The following is a 25,373-nucleotide window of genomic DNA, read 5'->3' as shown; positions in this document are numbered from 1 at the left end:
CCCCTATATTTCTCTTTTCAATTAATGTAGATGGACCTTATGGACTTCGAGTTAATTCTGATAGAGGACTAAAAGTAGGGGAAGTGTTCACTGTGGATATTGGAGAAGCCATCTTGTTTGATTGTTCTGCTGACTCTTATCCTCCCAACACCTACTCCTGGATCCAGAGGACAAACAATGCCACATATGTCATTAAGCATGGGCCTCGCTTGGAAGTTGCATCCGAGAAAATAGCCCAGAAGACAACTGACTATATGTGCTGTGCTTACAACAACATAACTGGAAGGCGAGATGAAACTCACTTCACCATCATCATCACTTCTGTAGGTAAGTGGAACGTAAAAGGCAGGGATGCGATGAAACCCAAATGCATGTTAGCCTTGCTCTGCTCCTATTTTATACTTGTGTGGAAGAAAATATCATTGTGTGTATCATATATTCTAGGAAACTCTTTTTTGAGTTAACTAAGCCATGGTTTCTAACAGTCAAAGAAAAAAAAACCAAAGAATAGTGGAGAGAGAAATCAGTTGCTAGCTCTGAGGGGCTATAAAGAAAAAGAGAATTCAGTACAATCCTTCTAAATGTGCATTCTTGTTTTCCTGATTTTACAAACAGGAATAAAAGAGAAGCAGATTACTCATTTATAAAAGTTTATATATACTGTTGCATTAAGTCGGACGAACACACCTCCGTGAATTAGAAATACGATTTCCCTACCATCTGGCTTCCTTCTCACCGTCCTTCATGGGCTTCCCTTCTTCTCTCACCATATGAAACCTGAAATCTGTGGGATTTAGCAACAGGGGTCTCAACACCTTGGAAACTACAGAATTTTGTAAACTTGTGAAATTTGGCGTTTTCTAGAAGTCATCTAATTTTTAGAAAGGTCATAAATCCAAAGAGTTAAGAATCATTGCCTAAAATACTTATGTCCACCAAATTCACAGCTTTCTGAGCCTTCTCTTCTCTCTACAGTATGACGTTGTTCACTCCCATAGTTTCCTGTGACACTGGTACATCCCAAATGTGTAAGGCTCTAAACCTGTATGCACAGTTACCTTCTAAGTGTCTCCACTTTGACATGCCAGGGGCAGCATACAGGTCCAACATACCCAAAGTGACACATCTTCTTTACCCTCAAATTGCACTTCTTTCTGTTTCCCTGTTTAAATGAATGGTCCTAGTAGCTACCACCCTTAGCCAGAAAGCTAAATGCCATCCCAGACTCTTTTCTCTTGCTTATTGCCCGGCCCAACATCCAATCAAGTTTGTCCATTTGCCTTTCTTCCTATCTCTCAAGTCCATTCTCCTCTCTCCTCTTTCCTCCTTCTTTCTTTTCTTCTCCTTTTCCTTCCCCTTCTCCTCCTCTTCCTCCTAAATATCTCCATTTGTGCCTTCTGTTTCTTTGTCTTTATAGTCCTGGTGCCTAGGATAGGACCCATTACATAGAAAGTCAATGCATATTTTTTTAAATAAGTAAAACAAGAATATAATACTTAGAATTTTCAGTACTTGACCTGTAGGCCATGTGCATCAGAATCACATGGGGATATCTAATAATATATTTTCATTAAGATACCTCAGACCTTTCGGATCAGGACCTGGCAGCTCATAAATGGGATCTGAATATTCAGCAAGCACAAGCAAGACACCCACATGTTTATGGTGACTTTTTTTCCTCCATAGCCTATTAAATTTATTTAAAAACTCATAATGAGCCATCAAGCGTTATAAGACTATTATAAATATACAGATTGATAAATATATGGTAGGTGGGATCTTCCCAAGACTCCTTAAAATTGAGGGTATTCATATTTGCAAAAATCATCTGCATACACTGGAACTTACATACAAACATGGTAAGGTTTTGTTTTTACTCTTATGAAGAAAATGCCACACTATCTAGAAGAGTCCTATCCAGTGGAACTTTTGCTTTGAAGGAAATGTTTGATATCTGCTCTATCTAATATAGTACTTCCTAGCCTCATTTGGATTTTCTTCTTTTTTTCCTCTTTCTTTTTTAAATTATGAAAGCAATTTATAAGAGACTTGGAAAACACAGAACAAAGTTACATATAGTTTCTCTATATATTGCAGTTATTTTAAAGTGGATAAATGAAGAGTTTTAGTTGGAGTTTCAATATCAAACTCTCAAAAATTAATGGAATGAATAGACAGAAAAGTAGAAGGATATAGTAGACCTGAAAAGCACCATGAGTCAATTCAACATAATTAACATTTATACAATTTTTACACAACAGTAGTATGCAAATCCTATTCAAGTTTCCATAGCTCATTTGGCTTTTGAGCACTTAAAATATGGTTATGCCACTGAGGAACTGAAGCTTTTGTTTTGTCCCTATTAATTTTAATTTAAGTATTTCTAGTGGCTAACATATATCTAGTGACTACTGTATTGGACAATGCAGGGCTAGAATTTTTACCTGACTTATGCTTCACTTGGGCAGTAGCTAATAACATATTTTCCTTATAGGTCTCAAAAACACATATGTGTTTATGTTAGTCTCTCTGTCACGTCTGACTCTTTGCAACCCCATGAACTGTAGTCCGCCAGTCTCCTCTATCCATGGCATTCTCCAGGCAAGAATACTGGAGTGGGTTGCCATTCCCTTCTCCAGGGGATCTCCTTGACCCAGGGATCAAACCCAGATCTCTTGCATTGCAGACAGATTCTTTACCGTCTGAGCCACCAGGGTGTTTAGGGTTATATAAATCAGGCAATCAATCTTTCATTATTTGACACCTGTTATGGGCCAAATACTAGGGTAAATGCCATCTGAAAAAAAATAATTCCTGCTAACAAGATGCTCATAGCCTGATATGGGTGGGTGGCAGGCATGTAAGTAAACAGCTAGCATACTTTACTTTCTATTTTACCAAGTTTTTAATATATTTAACCAGCTTTTTACCTCAGTGGTTAACTGAAACATAATTTTTAAAAACAGCATAATTAATTATGTAATTTTGTGGCAATCTGGATGTTGTCTTAGACTTGTTCCTCATACTCATTGCAAGTGAAAACATGTCTATGATATGTAGGTGTGTACTGCACTGAAACCTTTCTTACTATCTAAACTTTTTCCATTAATATTCAGCCAAGCTATCATCATAATATCAGAATCCCCCAATATTTGATTCAGATCTTTTTACCAAAGTCCAATGACAGCTACAGTCTTAATATCAAATAATTACCTTTTGCAAAATCTAAAAAACCTGTTTGACCTGTACAAAGACCAGACATTTGTTATTATTGTAACTAAGAAGAGCAGGTGCTTATTTTTCGGAGTGATTCAGTGTTGTCAACATTCATGACCTCTTTGTGGTTTGTAGAGCTGTTTTCCAATCCCCAAATGTCCACAGAACTTAAACAGTAGCAAATGGCAAAGAAAATCAGTAGTATTAATGTGTTTTAAGTATCTGATTTTTAGAAACTTTTCTAAATCAATGAATCTCTACAATGCAAATTAAAGGTACAAGCCAACCAGGTGGGTCAGTGGTAAAGAGTCCAAATCCACCTGCTAAACAGGAGTTGCAGTTTTCATCTCCAGGTCAGGAAGATCCCCTGGAAAAGGAAATGGCCACCCACTCTAGTATTCTTGCCTGGGAAATCCCATGGACAAAGGAGCCTGGCAGGCTACAGTCCATGGGGCCGCAAGAGTCAGCCATGACTTAGGAAATAAACAACAACAACCTACAATGAAAAAATTGGACATCATTTGTAACTGTCAGTTGGACACTTACTGACCACCCACTCTGATGAGCTACCTATATTAATATCTGTGGAAAATGCAAAATAATTTAGGGTGGTGAGATGTCTGCCTTTGAGATATTTTTAAAACCAAGTTACGTTTGACATAACCAGAGTCTAGTTGTAAGAAACAGAACATCTTTGTTTGTAATGAGGTAAAGAATGTGGCCAATCAAAAAAATCTCAGCAGTAAGACATGAGAGGCAAAGGAAGAAGGAGTCAAAGATGACTGTGTAGTCATAAATTTGGAAAGAAAACAACAAGCACCAGATAGGGACTTTCAGTTCAGGAGAGGAAGACTAGAGAATGTGGCTATTAGCTCTATGTTTTCCTGCCTGTTTAAGACTAAACCAGATGGTGCCTCCCCACTCTTTGGACTATGATTCACATCTAAGTTATCAGTGGACCTCTTTGTATCTTAGTAGAGATATCCTAAAGAAGACAGGGGAAATAGGCAAAGTCACACAGCTAGTCAGTGATAAAGTAATATCTGAATTCAAAACCCCATTTTTTAACCACTGAGTAAACTGTCTCTCTTGACATTGACTGAGAGTACCAATGTCTAAAAAATATGTCACATATATATAAGATATGTCATATATTTGTACAAGATAGTATCTGTTTTCTTATCACCTTAACTAACTTTATGCTATAAACAAATAGATACTCTGGCTTATCCAGACACGTATACTTTCATATTAGTGAGAAATAATGAAATATTTGTAACTAAAAGTAATACCTAGTATGTAACTTTCAAGCAAAGAATAGCAATTAAAGTAATAACTTAGCATTCATATTTTGGAAGAACAATGATTTTATTGCTGTAATCAAAGACTTTCTTGAATGCAAGTATCCCTACTTTAAAATTTAACTGGGTCTAAATCACTATTGTGACATGTAATATACATAAAATAAAAATGTTTATAATCAGAATTCAAATGCTCACATTTCATGACAACATTCCAATGTACAAGTTATTAGAGTTCTCAAGAGCCATATGGCCACAATTAGAGATTTAGCCATAGTAGAAATATTTTTGTATGTGATCCAGCAAAATTTCTAATTTTTTAGTATCTATTTCTAATTGCACAACTTTTCATAAAAAAGAGAATGGGAAAATGACCCTACTCCTAGGCAGGAAAATGAATTTACTGATTTCTGTTAACTACCTAGAAATTTCTCTGGTTAAGATTTCCAGGAGATGTATTTCACTTTAGATCATGGAGGATAACAACTGAGATGAGCTACAACCCTTACATCCAGACCCTGAAGCCTTAGGTGACATCCCATGAGCATCTATCACAGAACAACTGTATCTGTCAAGTGGGGCTGTGGTAGGGTGTGGAAATAGCATGCCCCCAGTAGGCCATCTTCATTGCCATAGGAACATGAATCACTGGCCATAATCACTTTACAGACTGGATGGGAGCGATCTCTGGACTCCATTCTGATCTAGAAATAGACACGCTGACTGGTGGCATATGGCTGTCTTGTTTTAGGTGCAGTCTCTCAAACAGCAGGGCTGCGATACCATGGATACCACACCTCTTGCCTATATTTGCACTTAATATGTTATTTCATTTTATTTGTTTGCCTAAGGAGGGGGCAAATAGCATTTGCACTAGGGCTTTGGTAAATGAGTCAATCGTGTTTAAATAAGGGGGAGAATAGCATGCTATGTGCTAAAGAGTACAAAATTCTCTGAAAGAAAGAAGAGGGGAGCTGCTGCAAGTGTCCAGAACCACATTTGGGATTCCTGTACGTTCTCTGTGGCAGTAAGGTCAGAATTCCCCTGTCGTCTCAGTTTCAATCTGGGTTCTAGAAATCCATCTCTCTACAGCACACTTGCTTGGGAGCTGATGCCACAGCAACTGTGCCACTTGATTTCACCCTGGACAAATCTGACATTTTATTTTGTAAATTTCAAATACTGAACCTGGTAAGTTTTGTGTATCCTGGTAGAGAGAAGCAGTGTTTTGTTTCGTTTTTAATTGGAGGATAATTGCTTCACAATGTGGTATAGTTTCTGCCATCAGTTCAATTCAGTCACTCAGTTGTGTCTGACTCTTTGTGACCCCATAGACTGCAGCACACCAGGCTCCCCTGTCCATCATCAACTCCCGGAGCTTGCTCACACTCATGTCCATCAAGTTGGTGATGCCATCCAACCATCTCATCTTCCGTCATCCCCTTCTCTTCCTGCCGTCAACCTTTCCCAGCATCAGGGTCTTTTCCAATGAGTCAGTTCTTCGCATCAGATGGCCAAAGTATTGGAGCTTCAGCTTCAGCATCAGTCCTTCCAATGAATATTCAGGACGGATTTCCTTTAGGATGGACTGGATTTCCTTTAGGATTGTATGGTTTCTGCCATACAACAACACAAATCACTCACAAGCATATATACACACTCATATATATATATATATATATATACTCCTCCCTCTTGAGCCTCCCAACCACCCTACCCCCATCCCAGCCCTTTAGGTCAGCACAGAGCGCTGGGCTGGGCTCCCTGGTTTATACAGCAGCTTCCCACTAGCTGTGCATTTTACACATGGTAGTGTATACATAGATAGATCGATCACAGTGCTACTCTCTCAGTTCGTCCCACCCTCTCCCTCCCCCACCATGCCCACAAGGCCATGCTCTATGTCTGTATCTCTATTCCTGCCCTGCAAAGAGGTCCGTCAGTACCATTTTTCTAGACTCCACGTTTGAGAAGCAGTGTTGAGAGAATCAGGACGCTCTAGAAGAGAAGGGGGACTAAACAGGGAAGATCATTAGTTCTGAGAAAAGGATCGCCTCTCTTCTTCAGTCTCCAGGGAGAGGATACTTGCCCTTAGCCATGGCCAAGGTTTTGAGCTGACAGGCGCTAGTCACCTCAGGATACTTTCTGATGGAGGGCTAACAGAGGCCACAGGGGAGAGAGGCTAGAGGGCAATAAGGAAGGAGCCTGAAGAAATAAGGAAGTAATGCCAAAGAGAATGAGTTGGATCCCCTCTAGGACAGAATGTACAAATTTAGTCATTCCAGGAAACACAAAGTAAAAGGGACAAAAATTTAAAAATGAAGGAGAGGGGGGGAGATGTGTCTTATCTCGTTTAAACATCCAGTCCTTGTTTTTTGAACCTACTACAAGGCATCAGAATCATAGGAGCGCCTGGCAGAGCCAGTGTATGCCAGAGTGTAACTTCAGCATTACGAGAAACACTCTGAAATAATAATTATTAGCATATTTTCAAGCTTAAGGGGAAAAACAGCTGAGACTACATTAAAATATTTTTCATTGTAAAGTGTATTGTAGACAGTTGACCTGAATAAATTAGCATTGAATTTATTTCTAGGGACTAGGGGATATTGAATTTTAGTGAAGGCAGTCTGGCTATCAAGAAGTGAGAGAGTTGGAGTACATCAAACCTGGTGTTAGAAAAGGTTAAAGGAAAAAGTGAATATATTGAGCCTACCTGCCAACTGTTAAAACCATTACATTTTTGGCAATCAGGGAAAAAATGTATTCCTCCAGTCTCCATTCTAGGACTTACCATCTATGGCATGTGTTTTCATTTCTCTGAAACTATTTCTTCATCTGTACCTATAAATGACACTTTTAATTTCTTTATTATTTTCATTATTACTGATATGACATACCTATAACAAATAAATGGGAAACAAATGTACATTTGGTTTTATGCATATATAATGCACCTAAATTTGATTGTGTATATCTGAAGATTGGCTAATTTTTATTTCAGTAATTGGACCTAAAATGAACAAATAAGAGAATTCACTTGCTAAAAGCGGTGCCCAAGTAATATGCTGTATCTTAAATCATGCTACTTTATTATTTAGCATTTTTAATCAATTTTTCTGCTGTTACTTTGCTTTTGTATCACTGCTGGTGTCTCAGACCATTCTGTTTGCCTCTATCTTATTGATAGCCACACCAGAGTATGGGTCCTTCTGAATTTACAAGTAAAATTGAATAGCTTTGTTGAGCTTCTAAAATTGTACTTCTGAAATGGTAGAGAATGTGAAATCAGTCGTATAAAGAATATCATCTGGAGATACTGGATCTGAAGAAGAGACTTCTCAAGGGAGAAGTAAGAGCTTCATCAAACAATCGATGTGGCATCATGCAGGGTCTGATTTATTTGTTGTAGTTCCAGTTGGTAGAACCAAGTAGATTTGGGTGTAATGATTTAAAGGATTTCTATTTCTCATATAATGGTCAGGCAAAAGTGGCAGAAAGAGCAGAGAATTGTAGTCAGCACTACTAAATTAAATTTGAGTCCTATACTGGAATTTTAGCTTGAACATCTTTAATATGAAACTTGTTATTACTGCATTGTTTTGATTTGCATTTCTCTAATAATTAGTGATGTTGAGCATCTTTTCATGTGACTGTTGGCCATTTGTATGTCTTCTTTGAAGAAATATCTATGTCTTTGTTCCATATTTTGATTGAGCTTTTTGGGTTTTTGATAATGAGCTGTATGAGTTGTCTATATATTTTGGAATTAAGTCTCTGTTGGTTGTATCATCTGCAAATATTTTTCCCCAGTTCTTAAGTTGCTTCTTTGTTCTTTGTTTATGGTTTCCTTTGCTGCGTGTGCAAAAACTTAGAAGTTTTATTGGGTCTCAACTGTGTTGTTTTTTTTTGTTTGTTTGTTTTGCTTTTATTTCTTTTGCCATGGCAGACTAATCTAGGAAAATATTGCTGTGATTTGTGTCACAGAATATTTTGCCTAAAAGTATTAATTCTGATTAGATTATTTTTTCATCTCTAAAATCTAAGAGGCAAAAAGTGTATAACAAACAAACAGAGAGGAAAAGAGGAATAAAATAAACTCCTAATAAAACCAAATTAAGACAAAAAAGGAGACAGCAAAAATGTAGGGTATGTAGAAAAAATCAGATTATAGTTAGAAACCAAAATATATTAATAATTACATTATATATTAATGGACCATATATTCCAACTAAAAGACAAGTATTGTAAAGCTAGGTATTAAAATACTATTTAACACTTATAAGAGATATACATTATATAAAGGATTCTGAAAGTAAATGAGTGAACAAAAAAAGCCATGCAAATGGTCCAAAGAAGCTGATGTGGCCACACTAATACCAAAGAAATTAGATAAGAATTAGATATATTTCTTAAGACAAGAAATATTACTTTAGGTTAAAAATGGACATTTCATAAAAATGAAGTGGTCTGTTCAGCAGGAAGATATAAAAATTATGAATTTATATGCATCTACTAGAATAGTATCCAAGTACATCTAATAAACAGCAAAAATTGACAAGAGAAATAGAAAAATCCACAGAGTGGGAGATTTTAGCATATCCCTTAGTGACTGATAGAGCAAGCAGTCAAAAACCTAGCAATAATAAAGAAAAACAATTTAACCTAAATGAAATAATATGAACATTGCACACAACAACTACAGAATTCAGGGGATATTACTCAATTAATAAGATTGTTGCCATGTATGAGAGTGATGGGAAAATTGTTAATTCTTACACTTAGGTGATGAAGATGATAATACAGAGAAAATTTGAAAATGTATTGTTTCCATAGCCATTACATTCTATATGGCCAAAAAATATTTGAGTTCCTCCAGTATTCAAAAACTATTATCCATTTTAGCAAAGCAGTTATTCAAATTACCATTAAATGAAGTTCCAACAAATGTCACCATTGTTTCAGTTTCACTTTAATAAATGTCAACCAACATTAATGGTGAAGTTACACTTGTTTATCTCTGATGTAAACTATTTCTTTGCTGAACTGGATAATAACCAAGCATTTATTTGAAATCTAATAGTTGTTTCAAAATATGGTTGAAAATACACGAGTTCAGCAAAAATCAACAAAAACAAGCCATGAGAATCAGTTAGATATCTGGAATTAGCAATAAAGAGTATTGCATACTTTATTATTAATTCTACACATCTATCACATCAGTAAAATTTAAGACTTTTGTGTGTAGATATGCGCATACAACTTTTTTGATCCTCAGTTACTAGCATACCGCTGCATTGTTGTTGTTCTTGTTGTTCGATTGCTCAGTCATGTCCAGTTCTTTGCAACCCCATGGACTGCAGCACTCCAGGCTTCCCTGTCCTTCACCATCTCCCAGAGTTTGCTCAAACTTGCATCCATTGAGTCCATGATGCTGTCCAACCATCTCATCCTCTGGCACCCCCTTCTCCTCCTGCCTTCAATCTTTCCCAGCATCAGGGTCTTTTCAAATAAATCAGTTCTTCGCATCAGGTGGCCAAACTATTGGAGCTTCAGCTTCAGCATCAGTCCTTCCAGTGAATATTCAGGATTGATTCCTTTAGGATGGACTGATTTGATCTCCTGGCAGTCTAAGAGACTCTCAAGAGTCTTCTCCATACCATTGCATATAGTGTCCTATTTGCATAAACTTCATGTAAAACTCTCTTGGCTGCCTCAAACCATATAATATCCAAGCAACAAGAAAACTTAAAGGCCAGTCACTCCAGCCTCCTCATTTTACTGCTGTGAAAATCCAGGCCCTTAGAGGTAAGTAGCTCATTCAGCACTGCCCAGCTCTTCAGAGAAAATAAATCTGTGAAGTAGGAGCACGGTATCTGAAAAAAGGCCTAGACCTCACACAGTGATCACCCAAAGGCTACAACAGTTACTGACTAAAAGGCCAGCATTCTAACAGTGGGAGAGTGTAACTTTTTCTACAAATTATTAACTGAGATAAAAGGAAGAAAAATTTCTAATAAGTTTTGTGATGTTTTGGTCTAGATCAGAACCAATAAGTTGCAATTCTAGCTCATTTTATACTACCTTGCTTTTATTTCTTCTACCCAAAGCTGAAAAAAGTTTAATTTACAACCTGTTTAAAAGCAATAACTATTACATAGCTATTGTGATGCCATACAAAGAATATTTTGAGGACTTCTCTGGTGGTCCCATGGTTAGGAATCCACCTGCCGATGAAGGGGACACAGGTTTGATCCCTGGCGTGGGAATAATCCACATGCCGCAACGCAGCTAAGCCCACGGACCACAACAACTGCAGCCTGCACACTCCTGAGCCCATGTGCCACAACTACGGTAGCCCTGCACCCTCGAGCCCATGCTCCACAACAAGAGAAGCCATTGCAAGGAGAAGCCCGCACACCGCAACTAGAGCGCAGCCTCCACTCACTGCAACTAGAGAAAGCCCTCACACAGCAGCAAAGACCCAACACGGCCTAAATAAATAAACAGATTTTAAAAAACATATAAAGAAAAAAAGGGACTCTCAAGAGTCTTCTCCAACAAGAGCAATTCAAGAGAAAGGCACGGAGGTATCATGATTCCCCTGACTTTTTAACTGGAGTTTAACATATATGATATACACTACATTATAACAAGATTCAGGGAAGATTAAAAAGTGCAAGTGTTGTAGGTAGAAAAGCTGAGAGACTATATATAGGCCCACAGTGAAAGAAGGGAAAGATTAAATTTTCATCCTTATCTTGGCTGCTGGAGGCCTCAGCCAAGTCTTTGTGGTAAAAGTCAACAGGATTCAGGCTGGATATTTATTGCAGAGTTGAGTCTCCACTGTGTTCTTCACCACACCCAGATGCTCCAAGCTGTTCTCCACCATGGCAGAAGGGAAGTGACATCCCATGATTGTCACCCCCACGTTCAACTGGACTGAGGTGGGCAGCTACCACCATTCATGTCCTGATCAATAACTGATTCACATGTTATATAGAAGACTTCTGTTGCTTGCTTTTGTTGAAGGTCACAAAAATTTCCACTTTGTAGATTAACTCTCTGACTAAGCATGTTGTAGTCTGAAACTAGTGTCAACTTTGCCATACTTAGTAAATTTTGTCAAAACAGCATCAAAATGAGCAAGCACAGAGTGTCAAGAGTCTGGGGTCTCATCTGGACTCTGCCACTTACTTCCTGAGTGACCCCAGGGAAGCCTCAGATTCCCCATCTCTAAGAGGGCATAATACTAATAATGTGCTGTGCTGTGCTTAGTTGCTCAGTTGTGTCCAATTCTTTGAGACCCCATGGTCTGTAGCCCACCAGGCTCCTCTGTCCATGGGGATTCTCCAGGCAAGAATACTGGAATGGGTTGCCATGCCCTCCCCCAGAGGATCTTCCCAACCCAGGGATGGAACCCAGGTCTCCTGCATTGCAGGCAAATTCTTTACCCTCTGTTCAGTTCAGTTCAGTTCAGTTCAGTTCAGTTCAGTCTGAGCCCTCCCTAATAACATTGTTGTGACATCCAGGGGTTAATACGTACCATGAACTCTTAGAATGGAGACTGATGTATTGTAGGCACTCAACAGGTGTTAGCTATTAACACTATATTTTATATAGGAATATTAACAAAAGGAATGACTCGCAAACCAAAGTGAATTGTAGTCGAAAGTGGGACTTAAAATATTCTGTTGACAATCACCCACATTTCATTTTAGAGATTAAAATCTCTTTCTTGTTCAAAAATTAGTAATGATTTAAACTTAACACCTCTGCTCTTGCACATTTCATCACACACCACCACTCTAGAAAATCCACATACATGAACAGTGTTAAAAAAGTGAGGTGGGAAGAGAGAGAGTAGCCTAGCATCTGGGGATGTTCATACAATGAGATCATACAGATCCAAGTTAAATCCTAGCAAACACTATTGAAAAATATGACATGAGCTATTTGCTACATCCAGTATAACATAATGATATTATCCTGAACAGCTCACCACATTTCCAGTCATAAATATCCTTAGAAAGTTTAGTGTGTATTCTCAAATAAGTGTATTCCTTCTGTTAGGTCTTGCTCAGACTCTGTATATGTGTATATATGTGTGTGTGTGTGTGTGTGTGTGTGTGTGTGTGTGTGTGTGTGTATATAGTATAATATATATATACATTTGCAATACTGTGCCATTTAGAATAAAGCATAAAGTCAAGCTATATAATAATTTATTGTTGATCTTTAATACAAATATTAAAATATACTTGTCTTTTTATTTAGGAATAGAGAAGCTTGCACAGAAAGGGAAATCATTGTCCCCTTTAGCAAGTATAACTGGAATATCACTCTTTTTGATTATATCCATGTGTCTTCTTCTCTTATGGAAAAAATTTCAACCCTACAAAGGTAGGTTAAAATTTAAAAAATATATATGAATGGTTTATATGTATACTAAAAAGTATCTTACTGTGTTTTCTTCTTTCTTGGTTTTTAGTTATAAAACAAAAGCTAGAAGGCAGGTAATGCATATGTTTCTATGAAAATACTTTTTCTCTTGAATGCTTTCTCCTCAATGATTAAGACTAACAGAAACACCAATTTGTCTTTTCAGGCCAGAAACAGAGTACAGGAAAGCACGAACATTTTCAGGTAATGGCCAGGCTGAGAGGGGCTGTGTATTATCATTATTAATATATATTGTTAATATTAACCATTCTCTACAATGTACTATTGAGGTAACAGAATTCATCCCCTCCCAGGGTGACTGCTCTCACTTCACAAAGTGCTATCCCTTGTATTAGTTTTCTGTAGGTCACATAGGTCTGTAAGATAAGCCCCAAAAGACACTTTCAACAGCGTTTTACAGGCAAGAGAACTAAGGCTCAGAGAGACTATCGTTCGCCCACCATCACTGACCCATATTCCACTGATCCTCTTACAGTTCGGGAACTGCCCAAGTGTTCTCTCGCTGTGTCAGTTTGTAAAGCAAACAGTGCTGGCAGCTCCTGTCCGGGGAGAAGAGGAAAGGGGGGTCCCCCGGGTTGCTGCTTCTCCGACCCTAGGGGTGCCCCTCACTGCCATCACTTCTGACTCCCGCCTGAGTTGTTATGTTAACCGTGGGGCTTTTGCTCAGGCCTTAGAGTCAAAGGAGCTGGATTTCTGTCCCATATGTGCCTCTATTGAGCTCATAACATCCCCTCAGGGTTGCTCTGAGAATTAAATCCAGTGTAATAGGTGCCTAATACAATGCCTGGATTCTTAGTAAACATGAGTCTTCTTCCCCTTGCCTAGTCCTTCTCACGAATAATAAAGTGTCGGAGTTCTGAAAGCTCCCAGAGACTATCTGGAAGAGCCACCCTCCATTTTACCGACGAGAGCTTAGGTGATGTTGGACTTGCATATTCTATTTAGTATGCATAGGCAACCATGAAGTGAAGTGAAAGTTGCTCAGTCATGTTCAACTCTTTGCGACCCTATGGTCTATACAGTCCATGGAGTTCTCCAGGCCAGAATACTGGAATGGGTAGCCTTTCCCTTCTCCAGGGGATCTTCCCAACCCAGGAATCGAACCCAGGTCTCTCACATTGCAGGTGGATTCTTTACCAGCTGAGCCACAAGGAAGCTCTTCGTCGCTTATTTTTTTATTATTAGTCCTGGTGGACCCTGTTAGATCTAGCAGGATACAGCAATATTATGGGTGGATTAAGAGCTGCTGCAGTTGACAGGTTGAGGCCTTGGTGGCCATAAGTCTCTGGTAACTGAAAGTTACAAAGGGCAAGGCTGCCCACATGTGTTTATTTGAATATATATGATACACCACTGTTCCTACACCAGACTTTAAAAATAATTGTCCCAATTCAGTTTCAATTCTGAGCTTCAAAAGGAGTGATTTCCAGTACTACTTAGTGGCAGCGTGACTGTAGAGGATTGTTGTCGCTGTTCAGTCACCCAGTCATGTGCAACTCTTTGCCATCTCATGGACTGCAGCAAGCCAGGCTTCCCTGTCCTTCACTATCTCCCAGAGTTTGCTCAGCTTCATGTCCATTGAGCCAATGGGAAATGTTAAATTGGTTTTATACACACCACTTGAAGCAAACCATAAAGACTGCTTTATAAAGGTTTCTTTAAAAAAAAAAAAAGTTGCAGTTCAAGGCATTTGGTTTGTAAGGAGTATTTGTTTTCCATTTCAGGCCACGAAGATGCGCTGGATGACTTTGGAATATACGAATTTGTTGCTTTTCCAGATGCTTCTGGTGTTGCCAGGGTTGGTTTTCTAGTGGCTGCTTATCCTAGAAGTAGCATTCTGCTTCAGCAGAGGTGTAAGCAGCATTCCTTTGAACCTGGGGGCACTGCAATCCAATGGCTGCGCTACCCTTAGCCGTATTGACTCACTCTGTAATGAATGACAGTGCCGGATGTGGGGAGCTAAAGTGTCTTTCTAAGCCTCTATCAAAAACGCTAACACAAATAAGGAAATTACATGAATTCATGAGCATTCTTTACCTGGTAAGCTCAGTGGAGAGAGAATTAACTTCATTGAAGGTCAAAAGAATTGAGTAAAAGAGGGACGGAAAGACCCTGGTTTAAGTCATTCTGCATCACTTTGATAACTGTGGACTCTCTTCACTGACTCTCTGTCATTTAGTTTCCCCTTTAATTCCCCCTCATATCTCCTGCAGACATTGCAGAGACAATTGATTATACAGGTACTTTATGTTCTTCAGAAGAAAGGTAGTGTATAAACCCAAAATATGCAGGTACATATATTTATTTTTTTCTGAAGGTGTAAGAGAACTTTTATACAGTTGAAGCTTTTTTTTTTTTTTCAGTCTGCACAGACAGGGTCTTTGAAGCAATCAATTTCGTTTAAGAGACAAATAGAATGCTTCTCTGAGCTAATCAGCTCATTAACATTTTTATAGATTTATATACAACCGATCTTTCCTGTTTCCTTATTTCCCTGTGATAGCTCACCTAAGAAAGGGGCCCCTGAAATGAACTACTTGCCTCTTGGGCATTTTCATTTCCATTTTTTAAAAACTATTTGCCATTTGGGATTGGTTGTCGCACTTGTTCAGAGAATTCTAAGGTTCTGAGGTTCATCCAGCAAGTTACCTGGCCACAGGCTTTATTTCTCAAATGCCCGTGAGTAATGGAGGGGGAATGATGGAATTTCATCTTCTTGTGGGTGAGTCATAACACCAGTGTCCACGTCATCACTGGTAAAGGGCAAAACGGCATTGCAAAATCTTGGCATGTCCTGTTCAGTCTCAGGCAGGATAGGCTCACTGTTCACTTCTACAATCAAAAAGACAAAAATGAATAATTTGGTGGATCAGTTATTTCAGAGACAACTCCTCTTCATGATAGCTCCTCAGCAAGTACCCCTCTCAGTCATGGCATTTAAATGGGGAAGCAGGAAAACTGAAGCCTGATAAGACCTGGAAATGAATTTTGAAGTCATATTTTATTCCTAGGGATGTGTTGGAAAGGGGTGAGTTCTATGTAAGAAACTTTAAATTTATTCTTGCAATTAACCAGTACTCAGTTTTAAGATTGTATTCAGAGGAACTCTGTTTGCTCAAAATGCTACAGCTCTAAAGAACCTAAGGCCGAGAAATGAATGCTTGATTACATACCAGAAAAGTGAAAGTGTTAGCCACCTAGTCATGTCCAACTTTTTGTGACCCCATGGACTGTAGCCTGTCAGGCTCCTCTGTCCATGGGATTCTCTAGGCAGGAATACTGGAGTGGGTAGCCATTCCCTTCTCCAGGGGATCTTCCCAGCCCAGGGATCAAACCCAGGTCTCCTGGATTGCAAGCAGATTTTTTACCATCTGAACCACCGGGGAATCTGTTGTAGGTGGAATAACTCTATTTGGAACCATACCCATCTTCAAAGATGAAAACTCCTGAGGTATCAGCTGAGGTCTTTCATTGGCAGTTCCAGGTGTTTTGGGACGAAGTGAAAAACCAACACGAACAACCCGAGAAAGAGGAGGAAAAGGATCCATGTTAGAAGCAGCCAGAATTGTGTGAAGATTAGCAGCTGAATGCAATGGCTTTGACAAAGGAATAATAATAACATTAGCAAGATCTCAAAATTGAAGTTAAGAAGGGGAATGAATTACTAACTTTATGAGTTTTCAAAAATCAGAATCCGTCTTTTAGTTTCTCATGATACATGAATGGAGGAATACTTCTCTGTCTACTTGCTATACCTTTCATTGTCCATTCAGCACTTCTTTTTGGGAATTGTACAGAAAGCAATGGCATGGAATGAACAAATTTATTACTTTCTAACAGCTCTAGTATTAGGTTAGGTAAGCAAGTTAGACATTTTCTATATAGATTGCTTTTTTTAATTTTTTAAAGACTTTTTTTGATGTGGACCATTTTTAAAGTGTTTATTGAATTTGTTACAATATTGCTTCTGTTTTACATTTCGAATTTTTGGCCAGGAGGCATGTGGGATCTTAGCCCCTGACCAGGAATAGGACCTGCACTCAGGGTATTGGTAGGCAAAGTCTTAACCACCAGACAGCAGAGAAGCCTATAGGTTGCTTTTATCATAGTCCCTGAAAACCCCTATACCAAAGAAAATCAAGAGTTGATCTTCACTCCAGACTCTGAACCAAAGTTCCCTTGACACAAATTTGATGGGATAAATCGAATCACATAGCCTAGGACTGTTGTGAAAGCTTTAACAAGTAGAATGGAAATAGGAAGTTTCCAGAAAAACCTGAAGCTAAGATGTTCCAAAGTGATCTGGCAAGTCAAATGGGGATAAAATAAAGAACTCTTCAGGTGATCTATACAGTGCAGAGTCCTCTACAGGTAGGACTATATAAATACAAAGGACTGAAAGTGGCCACAAGTGCAGTGAACATAGGATGAGTTGGGATGAGGAGGGGAGCCAGACTTCAGCTAAGGACTTAGAAAGCAGTATTTATAAGAAAAACAGCATCAAATATAAGAAATAGGAGATAATGAAACAAAAATGCCACTTGCAATAATAAAATCCGTATTGATCTTAACCAAGCATATGCTACTATACTTACTACATTCATCCAAGCCTTTATTTTTTTTAAATTAACAAGGTTTATAGTATGTTTTATTTTGTTAAATAAAAGCATCCAGTATTCCATTCTATGTCTTCACTTTTAAAGCCCATTACTGCATTCAAACCAAACCATTTTCCTTTGTATGTTCTGTATTTCTTGGTACTGTCTTTCTAACTTGTCACGTGATAAGGGCTTCCAGCTATTCATTATTGTTTTTCCTAAACCACCTTTGCACACATGATTGGCAATTAGTATCAAAAAGCTAAGATTGAGATATAATATAAAGGATAGTAATATATGCTCTTTGATTCTAAGCTACCCTGATATCTTCTCTTCTGCTGTTTTTTTCTCTTTCTATTACACTTCCTTTACAGTACTGCCAGCTTTTTGCTTAAATGGAGGGAAAAAAGTGATAGTTTGCCCAGCTATTCTTCTTCTGATCTCATAGCTGTGCCACTGCACAAACCACTATAGGGTAAGTGCAAGGAATTGTAGCAAGGAAGAAATGGATATTGAAGAGAAGTTGTTATTGTTTAGTCACTAAGCCATATCTGACTCTTCTGCCACCCCATGGACTGTAGCCCATCAGGCTTCTCTGTTTATGGGTTTTCCCAGGGAAGAATACTGGAGTGGGTTGCCATGCCCTCCTCCAGGGGATCTTCCCTACCCAGCGATCAAACTCATATCTTCTGCATGGCCAGGTGGATTCTTTAGCACTGAGCCACCAGGGAAGGCCATGAAGGGAAGTTAAACAGTTCTAATTCTCTCGTCATCACCTCTTCCAGTTGTTTTCACTTCTGTAGCGTAGTGGAAATTCTGTTTGCTAGTCTGCCAATTTTTTTTAATGTGCCCTGTTTTTCTAGATGCCCACGAGATCTGTTCCAGCTTCTGATGGTGTACCACGGCAAGATTTGCACAGTACAATTTATGAAGTTATTCAGCACATCCCTGCCCAACAGCAAGATCATCCCGAGTAAGTATGAACTTGCTTTTGATGATGCTACATTGAGAGGGCTCAGCATTCAGCCCCCACTGTCCCCAGAGTTTATTGAAAGGTTCAGAAGAAAAAAATACATTAAAAACAGAAAATTATAGCTCCTGTACATGTGGACACACTTTCCCACCTGAAAGTAGCTCTAAGAAATAAAACAGGCAAACGTACAAGTATCTTCTGGGGCCAAGTACTTGGGCCAGTAGACCAGAAGCAGAGCTCTAGAATCTAACATTTCCCCCAATGAATCCACTTCTGGAGAAGAAAGGGGTCGTTAGGCCAGTCCTCAAGCCATCTTGGTTATCTTGCTGATTTTCCAGTGGCTGTAGGGTTTTTGGAAAAGGAAATGGCAACCCCCTCCAGTATTCTTGCCTGGATAATCCCATGGACAGAGAATAGCAGGCTACGTACAGTCCATGGGGCCGCAAAGAGTCAGACTCGACTTCAGCAACTAAGCACACATGTAGTGGCTTTAGAGTCAGTGATCTATCACTGCAAATGGGTGTGTTCATGTTCAGTCACTCAGCTGTGTCCGACTCTGCAACTCCGTGCACTGTAGCCCACCAGGCTCCTCTGTCCATGGAATTTTCCAAGCAAGAATACTGGAGTCGGGTACCATTTCATCCTCCAGGGGATCTTCCTGACCCAGGGATCGAACCAGTGTCCCTTGCATCTCCTGCACTGGCAGGCGGATCACTAAAAATAGGACCAGGAAAAAAAACCCTGCAAATTGTGCCCAACACTGTCCCCATCAAATGCCCACCTCTCACATATTCAAAGGAGTCTACTCAAGTGAATAGAACCACCATGGTAAGGACTGGGCTCACTCCAAGTAAAGCCCAGAAACTGCTCATCCAGTTAACCTGGGGGCTGGCACCAGGCAGTCACTTTCCCTTACCATAGGTGGAAAAACTGTGCCAAGAGCCTTTTGGAATAATGAAATGAACTTTCTTTTTTGAGGGCTGTAACTGCCTGCAGGCATAACTGCCATGAATCATCGTCCATCATTTCTTTATTTGTCGTTTATTGACTTTGAAAAGAACATCAATAACCACACACAGGAACTTCCCCTTTGGCAAAAGAAAACAGTTCTGGCAAAGTAATTCGTGCACACCTCTGGGTAAATACCAAAAATAACAGCTAGCAGTGGATGACCCCACTCCAGTACTCTTGCCTGGAAAATCCCATGGGCGGAGGAGCCTGGTGGGCTGCAGTCCATGGAGTCGCTAAGAGTCGGACACGACTGAGCGACTTCACTTTCACTCTTCCCTTTCATGCATTGGAGAAGGAAATGGCAACCTACTCCAGTGTTCTTACCTAGAGAATCCCAGGGACGGGGGAGCCTGGTGGGCTGCTGTCCATGGGGTTGCACAGAGTCCAACACGACTGAAGCGACTTAGCAGCAGCAGCAGCAGCAGCAGTGGATGAATGCATGGGAAACTGTCTTCCAGGGGGAAGACCCAGCCCTGGGGGACCTGTGCATTCATTTAAGGGCTGAATAAGTGACAGGTGCACCTCAGAGGACCCCAGCAGTGCATTCCTTCTTGTCTCAATGAGCCTGGAGAAAAGGGAGTCAGGTAACTAGGAGCAGACTCTGACAGAGCTGGGAGCTTCGGGTTTGAAAAGAAAAGAAAATTGCTTTGTAGCATTATGTTATTAATCTAATAGGACACCATAGTGGAATGTTATTCCAGGACAGTTAAACAAAACCGCTCTAAAATGATACCTAACCCTCTTTACTGTCTGGAATAGAAATGAAGGGGTATTTTTCCTTGTTAAAAATATATAGAATTTTGAGAGTATGGTCTGCTTCCTAATTTTAAGATTTTATCTGCTTCCTAATTTTAAGATGGTTTCCAAGCAAAAATTTTGCCCTATTTAAATTCATTTGTTTTTCTATATGTCCTTTATTCTATATTTTTCCAGTTAGCCTGCAAACAAACCAAAGGAAGACTTGAGATTTATCTTTTAAGTCTCCAAATAATGAAATAAATATTGATTTTCAACTGTGGAGTATGGCAGCTGTAATTTCAGAACCCCAAATAAAACGATTTGCTGAAAAAAAAATGATTCCTCAAATTTAAAAAAAAAAATCATCCTCTGAAATTAGACTGCTTTCAGACATGAACAATATCGCTAGAATTTCTTGAGAGTATAAAATTTTATTTCAGAAATAAACTTTGAAGGTTGAAAATATTACCTAACTGAACTGGTGTTTAACAAATTGGTAAGTTGGCCTGTGTTCATATTCTAGCTCTTTTTCAAGCTCATTAAGGACTATTTAACTGCTGTTGAGGACATGCTCCGTCCAGGGGCAGTGCACTCAAGACTCCCACACACACACACACTCCCAGCCCCAGTGCTTCCCACGTTGCAGAAACCAGTACTCGAGAAACCAAGCACCACACTCAGAGAGTTGGAGAACTCGGGTTTATTACACCGGTGGGCCCAGAGGACTTAACACTCCAAGCTCTGAGCCCCGAACAAAGGGATTACGGAGTTTTTATAGACAGACTGTAGTGGGCAACACTAGCTCTTAACAGGCTGGTTTAAACTAAGGGGTTTTGTGCACAGGAGCAGCAGCCAAGATGGGGAGGGGGGTGCCTGCCTGGACAGGCATGATGAAGCAGGTTTGCAGGAGCTGGGCCGTTGCAAAGAGCAGGACAAGGGTGAGTGAGATAAACTCCGGTTCCTAGTATTTCAAGTCCCCACTTTCTGAGACTACGTGACCTACTGATCTAGACTTTGCAAGGGGCAAGCTGAGTTACAGAGGCAGAAGAAGGAGGTTATGTAAAGTTTCAACTTTTCCTCTTCACCCACTCCTCATCTCCTCGGCCTTTCTCTTCTCACCTCATTCCTCCCCATCTTCTGAGGAAGTTCCCTTTGTCTTGACTTTACCTCCATCCTGAGATGTCTTCCCTCTCTGAATCTGCCTTCTCTTTCCTTCTCCTTCTCTGTAAGGCTGTCTCCCTCCTCTCTAGTATCGCTTTTAAATTTTTTCTCCTCTTTCTCTCTTCCAGCTCATCCTAAAGGGGAGCCAACAGTTTTTTAAACTGTTGTTTTCCTTGAATACAGATGTGGCTACCTATTCTAAATTTAAAAAATAAGCCGGTAGAATATTTTCTTTTTATTTCATCAGAAACTGTTTTGCACTTGTATTTTTTTAATAGTCAAACCACAAACATCTCCAGGTCATTAACTATGTACTAGGGATAGAGATTAAATATAAGACATAGTCTTTTAAAGGTTTCATAGTTTATTGGGCTCCTCTTTGCTTGTTTTAACTGAAGATCAGTAATCCTTAGTAGAACAAGTATTCCTCAATAGAATAAACATTCCCTATGTTTAAGGAAAGGAAATTAATAAATCATTTTTCTTTCCTTATCATCTATGGTTTTATTCTCTAGGTCCAATTAAATTCAGAGATCAATTTCATGAATAATGCAGTATTACAGGTAGTTAGTGAATCTCCAGCATTCCCAGCTTGGGGTAAAGAACTGTAACTTACTGCTTTCTTTACCACTATTTGACAGTTGGTTCTGAGATAGAAACATAGCCAAAATATTTTTCCTTTGGCTCTTGGACTATTATTCTAGCAGTGTTGTTTTCATTACTACATGCGTCTCTTACCTAACTGAACTGGTGTTTAACAAATTGGTGAGTTGGCCTGTGTCCATATCCTAGTACTCAGTCATTTGTTTATTGAATTCATGGCTGCATTTATTTAAATGCTGTCTGTCGACCTCATTAAACACTCTTGGCACAGTTTGTGTTAAACCCAACTTTCTCATAGGACATTCACGTAAGTCAACCTTTTAGTTTCAAAAAGAAATTATCTACAGAATTGAGTGATGGCTTACTCTTTATACTTATTGACTTATAAATGTAGTTTTCTTGAACTAGTTCAAAACTCTCATTATTTGCAGCTGTACAAGGGAATGAATGAATTTAAGGTTCTTCAACCTGTAGACCTGGAAATCTGTAGAACATTTTGCATATCTCTTCACTAGGTAAGCATTCACAGGCAACGCAGTGCATGTAAGTGAAATAAGGAAAGCACGTTTTGAGGAAAGCAGTGGAAATGTATATTCATCTGGAATCAGTGAAGAAATCAAGCCAGATGCCTCTTACTCACTGGTCCTTTTAACACAGAATAAAGGCATTTATAAGAGTCTGACTGCAGATTTTCCAGCATACCCACAATGCACTGTGCTGCAGAGGAGCGTGATGGGGCAAGAGTTCCCAGTGGCAGTCTTTATCGTGCCGACAGAAGAGAGAAAAGGACGGGACTTTCCAATTACCTTTTTTGTATCATGTTTCCTACAAAGCTCAATTAGTTCTAATCTATACTTTCCCTTTCCTCAGCACCGACACTATCCTATCTAATGTACAAGTGTGGAAACTTTTATTTGTAAAATCTTCAGCAGGCTTTGTTTTATTAAATTTTAAATTACTGCACTTTTAACTTTTCATTCCCAAATTTCCTTCTTGCTGTTTGTACCGTGGAATAATAAAGATGATTGTCACAAAAGCAAGAGTGTGCCTTCTCCTAGGTTGTCAGTCACCAATGGAGTTTTTTCAAAGACTTGTAAAACACTGAAGGAACTGACTTATTAAAGCCTGATTTTTACTTTTGTTCAAGGAACAGTGGATTCAAATAAATTATTATGCTTTTGCTTGTATATAGCCTTGATTCTTTGTCTTGTAGAGTAAAAATCTTACATAAATTCACATTATAGTTTTAGATTTTTTTGATCCCTTTTCCACAGTGTGCATCATGGAGTACTACCAAAATAAGACTGTTGCTCACACATGGCTATTTACTTTTCAGGCTTGAAATTTTTGCTTTATTGGATTGTGAATTCTCCTTGTATATTGCTGTATTTTTTAAAAAAACAAAAACAGAAACCAAATGGTAGAATTTGAAAACACCATTTTATAATTCCCAAATGAAACAACTGATTCAGATACCAGTTAGCACTAGGCAAGACTGCTAGATAAAAGTTACCAGGTAAAACTACCAAGAATTCTGTTGTAGAAACGCTGCGTAGGAAAGGTGGTCGGGCCCAGAGAGAGGCAGGTAGGCAGAGCAGCACGGAGAGCTGCAGGGCACAGTGAGGCCTGGGGAGTGGGGTCAGAACAGTCATCCAAGTCTTGTAGATCTTGAATATGAAAGACAAATGTTTATATCCATTGCCTTTGGCTACAGCTACTCTGACCTGCCAGTGCCACTCTTTAGGATTTCATTCTGGCTAAATAAAGGTAGAAGCAGTCTAAATATACAGCACTGGGGGGTTTAAAATGACATCAGTGACATTAAGCCCATGCAGTGACTCACCTTCCAACTATTAAAAAAGAACTATGACAAGATTTTCCAACTTTAAGCTATGTCTCATGGCCTGTTATACAGAAGAAAGAAAAGAGCATTTCCTGCAAATCAAAACTATGATGAAGTATTACCTCACAAAGGTCAGAATGGCCATCATTAAAACTTCTATAAATAATACATGTTGGAGAGGATGTGGAGAAAAAGGAACACTCCTACACTGTTGGTGGAAGTGAAAATTGCTGCAGCCAGTATGAAGAACAATATGGAGTTTCCATAAAAACTAAACATAGAGCTACAATATGGCCCAGCATAACCACACTTGGGCTTACATCTGGAGAAAATGCTAATTCTGAAAGATACATGCACCCCAGTGTTCACTGCAGCACCATCTACAATCGGCAAGACATGGAAACACCTGAATGTCCATCAACAGATGAATGGATAAAGAAGACAGAGTAGTTATATACAATGGAATATTAGATGACCACGAAAAAGAATGAAATAATGTCGTTGGCAGCAACATGGATGAACCTAGAGATTATCATTCTAAGTGAAGTAAGCCAGAGAAAGACAAATATCATTTGATATTGTTTATATGTGGAATCAAAAAATGATATAAATGAACTAATTTACAAAACATAAATAGACCTACAGGCATAGAAAACAAACTTATGGTTACCTAAAAGGTAAGGGAGGGGAGGACTAAATTAAGAGTTTGGGATTAACATATATACACTACTATATATAAAATAGATAACCAACAAGGACCTACTATATAGCACAGGGGATGCTACTCAATATTTTGTAATAACCTAAAAGGGAAAAGAGCCTGAAAAAAATCACTTTGTTGTACACCTCAAACTAACAATATTGTAAATTAACCACAATAAAAAACAAAAGTTTTAAGAAGAATAAAAACAATAGCATTTCTTTTTAAAATGCATTTCGAATAAACCACTATATTTATACTATACCTCTTATATTTTTGTAGAAGCACATGGTGAAAGGAAAACTAAGTCCTACAACTTACCCACTCTTTCCTGCTCTTTTTTCTCTACCGGCCTTATATATATATATATATATATATTTTTTTTTTTCATACTTGAAAAATTTATTGGAGTATAGTTGATTTACAATGTTGTTTTAGATTCAAGTGTGAGCAAAGTGAATCAGTTGTATATACACATATATCCATGCTCTTTTAAAGATTCTTTTCCCATATAGGCCACTATAGAATGCTGGGGAGAGTTCCCTATGCTTTATAGCATGTTTTTACTAGTTATCTATTTTATTTTATTTTTATTTTTTTTTTTCATATTATTTTTTTTTTTTAATTATTTTTTTTTTCTGCTGGAAAAGTCCATCAGTTCTACCACAAATATTTTCTTCTACATTTGGTTTAAAAAAAAAAAGGTATTATCTAATTAAAAAAGGAATCCATGCCCATTGTTAAAAGTGTATCTATACTTGGAAAT

The 25,373-nt window shown here is 38.7% G+C and overlaps 1 protein-coding gene across 1 annotated transcript in view; it reads left to right on the top strand.

The window, feature by feature from the left end:
• HEPACAM2 (HEPACAM family member 2) overlaps positions 1-22,611 on the top strand; it is a 48,390-nt gene extending 25,779 nt beyond the window's left edge. The window contains exons 3-10 of the mRNA XM_052638992.1: positions 31-327; positions 12,795-12,920; positions 13,009-13,033; positions 13,126-13,163; positions 14,705-14,778; positions 18,442-18,551; positions 21,144-21,238; positions 22,580-22,611. Of these exons, the coding sequence (XP_052494952.1) occupies positions 31-327; positions 12,795-12,920; positions 13,009-13,033; positions 13,126-13,163; positions 14,705-14,778; positions 18,442-18,551; positions 21,144-21,238; positions 22,580-22,611 (797 nt within the window). The remainder of the gene's footprint in view (positions 1-30; positions 328-12,794; positions 12,921-13,008; positions 13,034-13,125; positions 13,164-14,704; positions 14,779-18,441; positions 18,552-21,143; positions 21,239-22,579) is intronic.
• Positions 22,612-25,373: the final 2,762 nt, after the last annotated feature.

This window comes from Budorcas taxicolor, chromosome 4 (assembly GCF_023091745.1).
Source record: "Budorcas taxicolor isolate Tak-1 chromosome 4, Takin1.1, whole genome shotgun sequence".
Taxonomy (NCBI): domain Eukaryota; kingdom Metazoa; phylum Chordata; class Mammalia; order Artiodactyla; family Bovidae; genus Budorcas; species Budorcas taxicolor.
The sequence above is the reverse complement of the archived record's forward strand: the minus strand, read 5'-3'. Positions and strand labels throughout refer to the sequence as shown.